Source organism: Hippoglossus stenolepis, chromosome 14, assembly GCF_022539355.2.
Source record: "Hippoglossus stenolepis isolate QCI-W04-F060 chromosome 14, HSTE1.2, whole genome shotgun sequence".
In the NCBI taxonomy this organism is placed as follows: domain Eukaryota; kingdom Metazoa; phylum Chordata; class Actinopteri; order Pleuronectiformes; family Pleuronectidae; genus Hippoglossus; species Hippoglossus stenolepis.
Window position 1 is genome coordinate 24,554,130 of NC_061496.1, and position 15,622 is coordinate 24,569,751.

Sequence of the window (15,622 nt, forward strand, 5' to 3'; positions counted from 1 at the left end):
TTTCATATTCCGACAGATACTGTGCATTCAAAGTCACTGTGAAGTCATTTAACAAGAGACATTGTCAGCAGACAGAGCGAACATGGAGCATCAAAGCCTAATTATCAGACCTTCACAGATGTAAGCCCTGGAGGAGAGCGAGACAAAAGAGAGAGCGTTTAGTGTTGTGCTCCATGAAAATGCTGTGAAAAATCATTAAACAGTCCCTCAGAGACATGGAAGTGGAAGAAATTACTGTGAGGCAACAGTAATCTGTGAGGCAAAATGGACGTGATCCTAACAAACACATCAGAGTCTCTTTTCTTTTCTTTTTTTGCTTCCCCCACCTTTTTTGTCCAAACTCTGGAAAAAGTGCATGCATCGCTCCTCTGAGAATAACAACAACCAAGATATAGTCATACCTGGCTTGGCTTTGAGGCCCTGGCTTTGAGAATGGAAGAGGGAGGCAGAAGAAAAAAAAAGAATGAGAGTGAGGGAGAGAGTTGTAAAAGATGAAGAATTCTAAAACCAGACAGAAACATTTCCAAAAGACGTGAGTCACCTGCAAACACATAAACAGAAAGGAAGAGTACGAGGAGGGGGGAGAAAGTGCCAAGAGACGCAGAGGGGCGAAAAAAGGGAAAAGTGCGTTAATTTGCGGGTTAACGGTAATAATACTGTGGCAGTTGACCGTACCACTGGGCTCTCCCACAAAAGCCAGATAAAAAGGTGTCGCACACACACACACACACACACACACACACACACACACACACACACACACACACACACACACACACACACACACACACACACGTGAGCAAACATAAATCAACCTCAACGTAAACTTCTTCAGCTTTGCAGTTCTGTCTCTCCTCCTGTGTGTGTCTCTTGTGTGTCTCTGTGATCAGTGTCCTGAGTGTCTAAGTCCTCTGTGCGTCTCTTGGAGGCAGCTCTGCCGCTGCCTATTAAACCTGAGGATCAATCCGCTAACAGCTCTCGATCACCTGCGCTGACTGATCCTCTGGTACAGGTGAAGGTGCTATGCTGGGTTGCACAATACAAGCAATGACGCAGAGTCAACAGCAGCCGATGTGCATCTCTGGCCGTGGAGCTGCCTTAATGAGGTTGTGTGAGACTGGCAGCAGAGGCTTTCACAGACGCAGGGTGTGGAGAGAAGAGGTGCAGAGGCACCAGGCATCAAAGCACCCAGAGTGGGGGAGTCTGCTGGGGATGGGAGGCCACGCCTGATTGATTATCAGGAGGCTGGCATAGAGATTTGGGGACTAGTGTACATTACAGTTAAGGAGCACATTTGCCAGCAGCCAGGGATGGAGGCTTGTCTAGACCTATCACATTACTGAAATTAAACCCCACACAAGGGACGACAGCTGTAGCAGGATAAGCAAGGCCCGTCACAGGGCATACCATTAGTGGTGGTAGCAAGTGTAAACAATGGAAGTGTAAAAAAAAAAAGCACGGCTTCAACGTGGAGCTTTAAATCAGCTCCAACAACAAACAGAGGGCCAACTGGAGTGAAAACCCACAATACAAATCACTCACAAGCCTTTACTCAAGAACACAGCCGCATAGTTGGATTTAGATTTAAATACCTGTGACACTGTAAATTGTAATGGGCGACACCCATAAACACTGTGATGTGATGCCTTCATATACGAATACTGTTTCCAGAGGTGTAAGCAGCGGGCACACTCGGTATCAGCGCGACTCCGTGTCCTTGCAGGAAAAGGGAGTTTCTTTTATTGACAGAGTTGATTAACTGCCTGATGATCCCTGACGATTCAGAGAAAACCCAAAACATCCTTTAATCAGACAAAAAGTAAGACTAATCTCTTTCCCAGGAAATAATAATGAACTCAAGCAAGAAAGACTGCACATGGTATTGCATGGCATGAAATAGAGACATACTGAGCAGTGTCTGAATAACAATTCAACTGAATATTCGTAAATTAATACAGATTAATATCAAAGATTAGAATAAAAACATGTTTAACACTCTAAACTGTGCAGACAAACTGCTGCAAGGTGATCCTCAGAGCTCTGCAAAACCTGAAAACAAAGAAGGCTGGCTAAGAACTACATGGTCGCACAGCCTGGGACCAATCATAGGCTGCTATCTGATGTGTGTCTATGTGCGTGTGCCTTGTCTGTCTGGATCTTGGTCCTTTCTGGATCACTGAGGGTGTAAGATAGAATGGGAGCCAGGGCAAAGGAGCTCAGTGACAGAGGGGAGGCAGCCCAAAACCTGTTGAAGGCTCTTATCAGTGGCACCCACATATTTGAGCAGATGGGGATGCTACCTGAACTCTGATGCTAATCGGCCTGCACTCCAGCTCAACACCGCTCTGCAAGAAATCAGCTTGAAAAGACATCACAGTGAGACCGGGCCTCTGGATAGTAATCTTTGAGTGATATGGCAGATTTGCAGGACATGCAGAAGAAAATAACACAGCAGTGAGGCCGAGGGCAGGAGGGCAGGCCAAGATTACACTGATTAGATTTAAGCTAAAAAGAAAAAAGTTGGAAAATCAGTATCCGCTTTGCATTGGCAGATCAAGGAGTCATTCCTTGTTTACTGTTAGCTCTACAGCTTTGAGCAAAATTGCTCCCTGTTCAAGCACATTGTATACTTAAAAAAATCTCAGAAAATATATTTTGTCATCTTTAGTTAATATTGTTAGATGGTGACTTAGTGCTGTAATTTGAAGTAATGTGTGTGTGAATAGGTAATGAAAATAGAGGAGATGGGATTCATGAACTATACAGCAGCCAGCCACCAGGTGGCGATCAAGACGTTTTGGCCTCACTTTTGGAGAGCTGTCATTTCGTCCATCTTTGTATACAGTCGATGACTTCCATTTGTGAAACTAGTAGCCTATGTTGAATGTTGTGGAAAGTAAAAACTGTTAACAAACAATATGTCAGCTCCCCAAAAAATTGGGAAAATGCATATGTAGGCTATTGGCTCAACAGTATCTTTATAGTTTATATTTACATTTAACAGTGAGAGTAAGAGAGAGAATTCAGATTTCAATTCAATGCATTTACATCCCTCTACCTTCATCATAAAATGCACTCGCATCAGGAAAATTCCTGGGAGAGAATTCAGCCCGAGTGTGCAAGTCGTATCTCACGCCAACTGTTTGTGCCTGGTGAGCCCCTCCAGCTTGTCACTCGCACAGTCGAAAGATATCTGCGAATTCCAGCTGATAAAACAATCCTCTGCTCTGCCTCACCCAGATTCAGAGCCAGTGGCTTTGTTTGATGTCCGCCTCTGGTAAACTGATTAGAGAAAGATGGCCGTGTCGCGATATCACTGGCCCACTTTTGATTATTTTCCACCCTATCAACCGACTGTATGCCCCGACAGGCCTCCCTTTTTGAGTTGCTTATTTTTGTTCTCAGATTTGAAGCATCTTGGGAACAAGGCGTCTGCCGAAATGCCAAGCTCCTCATCAAAGCACATGTTGTAGGGGTTGTTATCAGGGTGCAAAAGGCCCCTTTTAGCATGTGACGGAGGGGAACATGTGGAAAAATGTTCAAACTTGATACCTTCACCGTCAAACCAGAGCAAGGGGAAAAGAAAAGAACAGACCAGAATGAGGTCATTGTTTTGGTAGAGCTTCAGTGGCAAAACACCAACACCTCCAGGTCAATAGTCAACCTGCGAAAAGATATTTTGCCTCCAAATCCCAAGAGGTAGTAGTCTGCGACACAGTTCACTCTGAATGTAACCCTCATTTGTTTTCTCACTCTACAAGATTAGATCTTTATAAAGCATAATTGAATTTTGAGAAAATGTGAAAATGATTCTGTCATTATTAGAGGAAATCACTGACTTCTGAAACACACAGACTCGACCTGGCACTACAGACTTTACTTCGACTGGACAGCCCAACCAATAGTCCGTTTACTCGACCAATCCGAGGTTACTGCCTTTCCAATCTGGTCTGTTTCTCTTCAGAGGCCCACATATAGTAGAGAAAAAACACAGGCTTCTACTACTTTGATCGAGACAGCTGAAGCTGAGGAATCCATCACATTTCAGACAAATGTGAATAACACTTAAGAAAAAAAAGTTATTGTCCAGGTGAGCGGTCATTGAAACCCACAGCCCACTGTCTGAAAGAAATGTTAAGTGAAAAGCCAGAATATGATGAAAAAAAGAAAGAGTGTTTTGTTTGAAATCATAAAGTAGACATATAAATATAAAGCCAGCTCATGAATTGGTCTAACTGGTCAGTGAGTACTGCGTGAGGTGGTTATGAATGTCTATATATAAATGACACAACATCGACAATAGTCTTTTTCACATAAATAGATCAGTGCAGAGCTAGCTTGTCAGCCATTGCATCTTGTTTAATATAATAATAGATTAATTGTCTCTTCTCTTAAACAAATTCTATTTTAACTATATCGGTCTCTCACAGTTCGTAGGTTCTACAGAAAAGTTGGCTGCACTATACACTTAACGCAAAATTTGACCTGCTAACAAGCTCACACTGACATACAAACCTGCTATTAAACAGGTATAATGTTTAAGACATTCCTCGTCTTAGTTAGCTAACTTTTGCTAGTTAGCACAAAACACATAGCTAATGCATATGGTTAAATATCTTTAATTGCCTTAAATCAAAGTATTGGACAAACTAGATTTGTCATGGTGTTGAAAGAAGTGAAAGTAAATGCATTACTGAAGTTGTTAAAATTCATCCTCGGCCAGTGTCTGTGCCAAACTTCATCGCAATCAATCAAATAGTTGCTTACTCATTTGAGTCAGGAAGAAGAGGTCAAGTGGTAAACCACTTGACCTCTTCTTCAAAACATGATCAGCTTTAAAAAACTGAATGGAGATCAATATAAATCTTAGGTAGAAGATGCTAGTTGAAAAGTTTAATGGCAAACATTTGTAAAACAAATAAATAATGAAATATAATGAAGTGTAATGAACTGAGCGCAGTGTTGAAAATAGAGATATGACATTTCATATTTCAAAATGAAGTGTTCAGCATACCGTGAAGGCAGCACTAACGTGAGACTGAATCTATCATGACAATGACTTCTAATGATTTTTTTTATCATGATTCACTACAGCAACAATATGAAAGTAATTAGCTGCTCACTGGTGAAGATTTTTGACGTTTAACCAGGTGATTAAATTCTGGACCAGTTGTTAGGCAGCTGCACAAAAGTGATTCAAGCTTGTAAAACTGACCTGAACAATAACACGTTTTGTCTTGTTGAACCTAACAGCTGTTGTTAGCTGTTAATATAAATCGGCAGCACCTCTATTCAAAAGTGATTCATTCTATGGATTCATCAAGAACAAAAAGAAAAGATTTATTCATTCATTTGAATTCATTCGTTTTTTTTAGATCAATCGTACAGCATCAGACGTCTTTGAATCACGGTCAGACATTTCTGCTCAGATGATGCTTTACCATCACCTGTGCAGGAATGCAGACATGAGCTCTCACACATGCTGGAATACTACCCAAAATATTATTGCACTTGTAGCTTCTTAAATGAATAATTAGCATACTTTCTCCTTCTGGTCTGTTATTCTATGGTGACTGCGAGCCCTGAAAATGTCATGCACAGTCACTACTGAGGTGTTCTGTTGCACTTAATAACACAGCTTTGGTGTGGAGATTGGCCAGGAGCCAAAGTGTGTATTCTGAGTCAGGTCCAGCTGTGCGTTTCTTTCTGCGGGTAACAGTTCATACCCCTCAGTTAATACCCGTACAGAATGGGTTCACTGGTGCAGGCCGGAAACAATTCATTGCTCTCACGTCTTCACTGAAAATATGGACAAACTGCGAGCCGTGACTTTCACATATGGACGTGAAAGAGATGTGAAGCAGGCCTCACACATCGCAGCTGCACGATTTGTGTGGATAAATGTGTCTGAAACTGACCGTGTGATCCCCTTATCCATATTAGTCCATGCACACCATGTGAAATAGCAGGTTTATTCCTCTGCCGGGTCGCGGCTTTTTCTTTTGCAGAAACGTAGTAAGAGGTCACTGGGGAACGACCTGTTCTCCAGCAGCCCCGTGTCCCAGCCACAGGCTCCTCTTGTACGTCAGGCCATCGTTCAAAACACCCATATACAGTCTGTTCTGTGGCCCAGACACCACTTCCTCCCCATCGGCAGAGGTGAAGAGGAGAAGTCGGGGGAAATCTACATAATCCCAGACTGACCAGGCACCTCGCTGCTGACTTAGAAAATAAGCAAAGGATACATGTGCCAAGGCAAACAGGGGAAAAGACCCATTACTGGGAGTGAAATCCATTTGCATGCTTCCAATCAAAAGAAAATGGATTAAAATGCTAAAATTACGGAGCTGCTGTCAATGGCAACTGGAAATGAATTATTTTAGATTAAATATTATTGCCAAGGAGGTTATTATTTTAATTTCTCAGCCTCATTTGCCTTAATCATTTTAATTTAAGGTGATCTTTAACCCATCGACCCATAGATCATCTTTTCATCAGCTATAAAACATGCTCGGCACTGTGAGCATACACTGATCTGAGCATCGATGGACACAGGAGAAATAGAAATGCTCCAAGATTGTTTATCTAGTGTCATAATTTCACCATGACACTGACTTGCCATTGGAATCAACCAAAAATATTTGAGAGTCCATACTGACAGTTCATTTACATAGCAAATGAAAAAGCTACAAACTTTTCAGAGCTGCCTTTCGGTGGGATATTTCTTTAAGAATAGAGGTTGTGGAGTTTCAAAAAAAAGTTTGTTTTCAGGAATTTCGCGATACTTTCCAAAGTTCATTGACTCTGATTTTACATTCTTCATAAATTAGGAACAAACTTCCTGCTGTAGGTTCCCAATGGTCAAGGATAAAAAAAAATTCCGCAGCCTTTTAGGTTAAAGCAGCCTTGCCCAAATCTGGCAAAGGTCTTAAACGGCTTAAAATCTCTTTTGTTTCAAGGTATAATTCCTTTTTCCACTGGATTATCACCTCCTCCTGTCATGAAAGATCAGGGGCTGACTGTGTCAATGAGACTGTCTGACGCACCATGCGCCCTCCAACGTTGTCCCGGTGAAGGCTAAGCCCTTAGGAGGAGGCTGCATGTGTCTGAACAGGTCGATCTGTGTCCATGTCTCAGGTGGAAAAGTCATCAAGGACTGGGGCGAGAGTGTCTAAATGTCCTTCAGCAGATCTTATCTAATCACAAGCAAGTCCTCTGCTCACACGGCGAGCTTCTGCAGGGCCACCTAATCTCCAGAAAGGGCTTGAGTGACCCTCTGCAGCCAAGGCTGTAGGCAAGTGAACAGACAGCTGGACTCCGCCTCCTCTGTGTAAATCCTCAGTTGACCACATAGGTGAAGGTTTACCTACAAGTCACTCAACTGATGTGCACAGATAGATCTACAGACCCAAACCAAAGGCATTATGGGTTCATTCGAAGCAGTAATGCTGTGATTGGTTATTTTTAGAATTAAAGAGTCTATTATTCTTTTGAAAATTTGACAGGCACCCCTTTGGGAGTTGTGTGGAGCCCATCCAACATGATTTTGGGGGCTGATGCTGATACCGATATTAAGAAGTAAGATACAATCAGCCAATATGTATATATAGATATATATAGATTTTGGCAATGCCACAGCCTATGTTGTTATCAAACCCTTTTGACAAATGAAATGTAATTGAGGCTTGAAATTTTACAGTTATAACTTTATAATAAGAGAAATATATAGAACTTCTCAGACACCTCTTTGCATTGTTTATACTGTTGAATAAAAGTCTTTATACCAGCTGTCAGACTTATTTCAGCAAAAATAAACACAGACATGATATGTCTGTGGAAGGCTGATATAGGCCCATATTATTGGCAAACCGATGAATCAGTCTGTCTATAATTTGTGGTTATACGCTAAAAAAAAAAGTCCTAAGCTCCTTAAACTGTAGCAAAATCAGAAGAAAACTTTTTCTTCACTGTTGCACTCATACCTTTCTGTTATAAATCCTGATGAATAAACTATGCAGAAGACCCAAAATATTAACTTTGGATGAAATAGGCGGTTAAAGCATGAAAATCAGTTTTACAGACAGACTTTGTCAGTCAACTGTATCTATGACCCTCTATTTGGTTCATCACTACCAACGGAAGGCTCTCCTGAGAGCAAGTAAAAACAAGATTTAGCAAGCCAGTTTAATGGGTTGGGACAGCTTTAACAACTGCAAAAATATGGATTAGATTGTCTACACATGTTCAAAAACAAGAACAATCTTTGGTGTTTATGTCGAAAAACTTTACAGCTGACCGTCAGACTTTAACTTAAACTCAGCGATCTGTCCCACAAAAGGTAACTCAGACAGTCGCTCTGAGAAATACCTGAAGGTTTGGAATGCATGAGACTGACAGTCTTATCTGAAAGCAGGTGTAGACAAAACCCTCTTTGGTTTGTTTTGTGTGAACATCGCTCTGCGTCTCATCATAATCCACCTAGACACAGGGATATCTGTAGCGAGATGAATCAGGGTAAAGGACACTCCAGTATTCTGCAGGAGTACAGTGCACTCAGAGCAGCATATGTTTGGATTTAAGCGCTGATAGGTGCACCACCTCAAATCCTTAAAATTAAAATGGAACCAGACCACAGACCGCACTTATCTATTGGGCAATTTATCAACTAGGTTACACTGTTTTTGTTTGAGATTACTAATAAAAGGAAATGATGCTAGTAACTAACAAGCAGGGAAAGGTCTTTTGCAAATGCTTCTATTGCAATGTCAACGCTGACACAACCTACAACTGACAAACTATCAGACTGCAAGCAGAACATAATCTGACATATCTAAAAAGCCCTATAACTGCTTCAAATCCTCTACATTACACGGTGTGGTGTAAACATGCCAGACTACAACAAAGACTAATTCTTCGTCTCATGTTGTGATATCAGAAACAATAACATCCAGAACAAGCACAGCCACGGAAACCACAGTATATTTCTCTATTTACCTGCTGATGCTGCACATTCACATACAATGTGCGTGGATGTGCCATATTCGGTCTTGGCAATGTTTGAGCCGACATCAGCAGCAAAATTTGCAATAGCAAGTCTATACATGCTGCTTTTCACATTGCTGTGACTGAGGGAGATGGGAACTCGGGACAGTTTAAAAAATACAGACAGAGCATTTTCGAAGGCCGTGGGCCTGTGATTCATCTTCGAACTATGGTGAACTTTTGCGGAGCCAAGCCATGAGACATGACGTGTAACACCTGAAGACAGGGAGTGGTTTTTAAAAAAACAGCTCAGAGTTTTGGAAGATTAATATGTTGACAGTTTGAAAGAGTGCAATAAACAAGAACAAGTGAGCAGTTGGAAACATTTAAATTACTTATTACTGTCTTATTTTCTCACCATCTCAAAGGTCGCAAATCCAGTGAGGTTAAGCTTTGACTGAAATTAAGAATACATTTTTACTGAGCCTTGTCAAGTCTCCAACAACACTGACATCAAACGATGATGTTTTAAGGACAAGCCACAAGGGTTTTAAAATGATCTTATGAAATAATATTTTGCAGAGAAATCAGTTAATTTGGATAAAATTGGTTCATCTTTGGTGAACTCTGAAACACAAATGTCTGCATTCGACCAACAATGAGCCATGCTGACAGTGAGGCTGAGGCAACGCAGAGCAACGCAGAGCCCTAAAGCTCAAAATAGAGGAAGCTATAATAGCTGATTAGACGTGAAGCATTATCAACTATTAAAGAACCCCCTGTGTCTGAGAATAAACCACTCCACAAAGAGAGCAATGATTTGCAGACACTTACAAGACAAGATATAGAAGTGCAAAAATATCTTCTAAATAAACTGGGTGAACTCACTGTTGAATTAATGAGTCTGGTAACAATTTTTTTTTTACTTTTAATAACTCTTTGTTGACTGAAATGGTGTTCTAACCTGAGTAAAACTAGCTAAAATCACTGCTGCCCATTATGTCTACGCCTTATAAGACTTATGCAATATAATGTAATATATGTTGTGAAGACTTTGAAGGAATTTAATAATTAGTGGATGAAGTTATAGCAAAAAATGCATTGAATTAATAAAAAATCGAATCCAAGCCTGCCCAACCCTGTTATCGTATGACGCACGGCCCATTCTGTTTAAATGGATTTAACATATATGCATACATACATGCATCAAATTGTTTATAACCTCCTTATGCCCGTGTTTTGGTGGCTGAGTTGAGTTTGTGAGAAAATACTTATCAATTGTCGCAGCACCTGCACAGGGTTCTTCTGCGATGACATGCCTAGCTTGTTGCTGTCCAAATCTACTACATTTTGACACTTTTTACAATCAGCAAAGCCACTGAGAACATATTTACCTGTTACCATTTTTGTCTTTATGTGATCCACTAGCTAGTTCACTGTTCGCAGGTACTTCACTTGGTGCAGGACTCTGTTCCTAACATGTTTTTCACCACCACAGATCCTTCGTTCTGCAGCTACCATGCAAACAGCACTTGTGTGGACACGTTAAGAAGCTCCAATGTGACAAGGCCTTTACTCCCTCGTTCTGGCCAAGATGCTTCCTCTAAGTTAAAGGGGAAAAGGACTGGCGGCCTTTATCACAGTCACTGATTAAAACAGAGCAAACAAAAGCAGTGGGAACATTGAGTGCAGCAGATCTTACACTCTTTATCAGGCTGAAGAATACAGTTTCTTGTGGATGAGATGGCAGAGAAGGCAGACCACTTTGATAATGTTGAAAACACATTAAACAACTCTCTGCCTATAGAGCTTTATTAATATTTAATTTAGTAAGAGTAAATATGGAATTAAAGATTGGTTTATTCTCTGCTTTTCTATTTTGGCTCAAAGTCAAGTCCTAACTGCATTTGTTGTAGAAATAATTATAGTGGTAGAAAAAAGTGGCCCAACATCATTGGCTTGATCAACTAAGATCCCATATACAGAGTGCTAAATTGCGTGTGCATTATAACAGATCGCACGTTTGGATTGTTGGCGTTTTGCGGGTGATATACTAAAAATAATTGCGCAAATGACAACAGGTGCAAACATGGTAGAGGCAGTAGTATTTAAATGAGTGTTTTGCGTGAGTTACTGGTTTCCGCCATTGAGCATTACAGAGAGCAAAGCAAATTTAAAGCCATGGAATTGGAGCTGTTAGTGGAAGAGGCAAACAAACATGTTGTTGAGCTACAGCACAGAAATATTAAAATAACCTAGATAAAACAGGTGGGGGGGCGGTGGAAGAGATGCCTCTGACCAATATTTAGCAGCAGGTGCAGTTCACTTTCTGTGGCACGAGCGCTCAGGCGCGGCACTCGGGCCATTGGAGTGCACACGGAGCACACACCAGGCAGCGGGTCAGCGCTGTATTTGGTGTGACGATGGCCGTCAGGGCCCGGCAAGACAGGGATTATTTTTGCTTCTGTCAATCCAAACATGCTAAAACGAGCAGAAAAAACCTGTTCTCTCCGTCTTCTTCCATGCCGTCTCCTCCTCACCACAATAACTGCAGCCATCTGTGCGTAATGCTGTGGCGATTAGCACCTACCTTTCAAACATACTACATATAGATGCAGTCACAACCACCGCAATTATTTTCAGGCTTTGTAAATCACATTGCGTATGCTAAATTAAAGTATTTGCATTTACTCCTCCCAATATTGTGCGCACTCGGGTAGAAAAGCCCGATATTGTATATTCATTAAGGCAAACGTACTAAAAGGACAGAGCGTGTTATTCTGCACGAAATCCTCAGTGTGCACCATAAGTATATCAGCTTGTATGTTTTTTTGCGGGTGGAATCTAGTTTACACACGTCTTTACATGCGCAAAGTAGATCAGACCCTGTGTGTTTCACCAGAGATGACTCACTTCTGCCGGGGTGTTGTCTGGTCCCTCTGGAGCGTGTCCTCTCAGGTTGATGATGTGGACCTCCTGAGGGAGGCTGGTAGTGCCCCTGCTTGCACAGCCTGACAGGGCAGTGAAGCTCTTCAGCATGGCCTGCACCGGGTGTGCCATCCCCACCGGCAGCAGCTCACATGGGCTGCGGAACAACGGACCTGCGGTGATGAAAAACAACAATCATGTAAATTAGTTAGTTAGTAAGTTAATAAATAAGTGATTTCACTTATTTATTGAAAGCTTGTATGAGCACTTAGTGTACATGGTGATGTCCCATTGCCACAATGATGTAATCCAGAAAAGAACTCAGGGTTAAAACAGATAAGGACATGTAGTTAAAGCTTCAGTGTGTTAGATATAGGTGAAAGGGATCTGTTTGCAGAAATTGAAAATAAAATAATCCTAGTGATGGTTGCACTAGTGTGTTCCATCTAAATTGTACAAATTGTTTTCTTTACCCTAGAATGGGCCCTTTATATTTCAATACTCTATATTTACATCGGGAGCGGGTCCTCTCTACGGAGGCCGCCATCTATTTTTACAGTAGCCCAGACTGGACAAACTAAACACCTTTTGAGTTTTTATGACAACTGAAGGTGACCACAGGTTCTCTTTGATTGATTTGGAAGGGGAGGTTGAGGTGAGGGGTATTCAGCTGCAACATGCAACTTCACCACTAGATGTCACTGAATTCTACACACTGAACCTTTAAGTATTAACATTTAACATTTAACCATTTATAGTGCTATTCTTATTGATGCATGGTGTTGGTGATGGTGGACTTGCTTGAATATTTGAACACTGCCTTTGATGATGTTTTAAGGAGGACACATAATGCTTTTTTAGTTTTTCTCTTTTCTTCAGTGTATGATGTAGGTTTTTTGTGAGTTTTTCTTGCGTGTTTCAGAGACAGAAAAGAGGAGCTGCATCAATGGACAGTATGAAGAAAGTGATACCGTATAGGGCACCTCACTGAACAATCAAAACAGTTTGAGCAGACGTATGAGATTGGTACATTGGGGTGTTTTACTACATATGTGAAAAAAAAGTTGCATGAAGCCTTTTCAGGTTTGATAAAGAATTACAGGAAGTGTGATGAATAGTCTCAAGTGATTCAAAACTCAAGTTTTTATTGTAAATCATTGCCTCAGCCCCAATCCCCATCAACATAAATAACCAATTAACAATGCAAAAATAAATTGATTCAAACAGAAAATTTTAAAAAAGTTTGAAGTTCTCACATTGTTCTTATTTCATGTTTCTATCAGTTTTATTGGCTGAGAAATGAAGGTTTGAAAAATGGTCAAACACCACACAACACTTTTGCAATGCTATGATTAAAGGGGACATAGCATGCAAATTCCACTTTGTTAGTGCTTCTACACGTTAATGTGGGTATCTGGCATGTCTACCAACCCAAAAACTCTGGGGAAAAAACACTCGCGCGTTTTGTTATAGTTCCTCTAAGTCAGAAACGTCATGCTTGAGCGACTCGATTGCGCTTCCTGGGTTTTGTGTCGTAACAAGGAACTGGAAGTCTCCCTACATGGTCTTGAAAATTAAAACTCCAGGACAACAGAAGGGGAATACAAAGTATGGGATGCATATTTGATAATTTATATCATATAAAATATGTAATTTATATCGTTTAAAATCATGGGGGGAGAGGGGGGAGGGGGGAGCTGGCTCATTAGCATTTAAAGGAAGGAACAGGCACTCAAAACAGGTCACTCTGTGGAGGGCTGTTTTATACAGGGTAAAAAGGGTGCTGTTTGAAATGATCCTTGTGGTATTTTGACCAAAGTATGTTACAGACATTTCATTAAGACCCCAAGGAACCATATCAACTTGTGGTAAAATGGGCATGCTATGTCCCCTTTAAGTTACTGTGTCTGCATCATTCACTGTTAATTATCAGCTATCTATATCAGCCAGGAAATGTCCTATTGGTGCATTGCTTGCAAAACAACAACAACACAGACATAGACTCTTTACTCTGTAGTATGTTCTGTATGTTCTCATTTCAGTCAGTCACATATAACGAAGAGTTCGGTGTTCTGTAAATGTCGGGACTACTTGACTCAAACACAGATTGTCGAATGTTTAATAGGGTTGCACATTAACTCTTGCATGAGATGGAACTTCCTCTTCTTCGCCACAGACTTTCAGGTGGTTAACCACAGCTGGAGATCTTTCAATGTGCAGACTTCCTTTACATTTTACACCTTCATGACCCACTTAAATGCGCTCAGATACATGTCAGATGACGTTAGGGTTGCACAAGAAAACTTTGCAGTGAGGTTTGAGTGAGGTACCGAACAGCTCTTTTCCATTAAAAAGTCTTGTATAGTATGAGAGCATCTGTGGCTGACTTTTTCACTCAGGGTCAGACCTCGTGTTTTACCCAATACCCTCATACCAGCCTAGGCCCACTCACATTTCAAACACATCACGCTGAAGACGTAAAGGTTGCCAATAGCAATCAGATGGAACATTTGGAAATAATTAAAGTCTAACTGAAAGACAGTTCGATAACAATGTTGAATTCTCCCCAACGTAGTCCAGTGCCAAAGTAGTGGGGTACATCCAGGGGGGAAACTTTTTTATTGATTTATTTTATCTTTTTTCTCTCAGAACAAATAGCTATTGTTTTCACTTTTCGTGCTGTCCACCAAGCATATGTTATATCAGCATGAAGCCAGAGATCATGGCACAGCTCATCTCCCCTTGTAGCGAGAAAAACACAGATGCTTCATTGTTGCCATATTTGTCTCTTGAGCTCTTCACAGATGTCTCAACCAGGACTCTGCGCTGCCTCTCGTTTCTCTTGAACTCCCCACGAGCCTGAAGAGATTAACTCTAAACTTCTTATTGGGAGCAAACATATATTAAAACATGGCAAGGCCTTGCTATAGGGTTTAATGGCAAAAACCTGTGGTGCATCAGTATTTCAGCCCCCAACCACCAGGCCCCCTCCCTCCTCCTCCCTCTTCCTCCCACAGGGCTGAAGCCTATTCCCTCTCGACCCATGTCATCACGCCTCACTCTCACAAACAGGTCTGAGGGCACGATAGCTCACTTTTTCCCCTCACACATGGAGAATAACAAACAACTGCCAGACAAACAAAGAAAAATGCAGCTCTCTCTGGGAGACATCCAAAGGATTACAGAACTTATTGGGCAGTGATCAGATTTTGTAATAGCTAAAAAATCCAACAGAAAAGGAAAAAGAGAAAAGGGTACCTCACTGACAGAATGGAAGGACATTCAAAGTTTATTTTTTGCCACGTCTGTGAAAGGCAACATTAGTCTGCAATTAGTCTGTGTGCTTTGTTCAAGAGCAACAAATCTCACCCAATTCTACACAGATTTGTATGGAATTTGTAATTCATGTCCCCCAGAGGTTGAATCACAACTATCTTTTTGTGAAGATCAGAGCCTGGACAGTGTCAATTTTATAGGCCTATCGCATATATGTGTGACCTTGTTTTTTCTTTTTGATGCAGACAAAGATGCTTGGTGTAATTAAAAAATAGGAAGCAGAAAAAAGCAAAAATGTTCATTTTGAATAAAAACTTATTTCATTTATTTGAAAATGATTAATTTATATTTACTTTAAAAGATCACAAATCATCCATTGCAAATGACTAAATCTGGAGTTATACAAAAACAATTTTACTACATCTACAGTGCGGCA

At 41.0% G+C, this 15,622-nt stretch overlaps 1 protein-coding gene across 1 annotated transcript in view; it reads right to left on the bottom strand.

The window, feature by feature from the left end:
• tgfbr3 (transforming growth factor, beta receptor III) overlaps positions 1 to 15,622 on the bottom strand; it is a 71,553-nt gene that overhangs the window by 36,356 nt on the left and 19,575 nt on the right. The window contains exon 3 of the mRNA XM_035175941.2: positions 11,896 to 12,083. Coding sequence (XP_035031832.1) covers positions 11,896 to 12,083 — 188 coding nt within the window. The remainder of the gene's footprint in view (positions 1 to 11,895; positions 12,084 to 15,622) is intronic.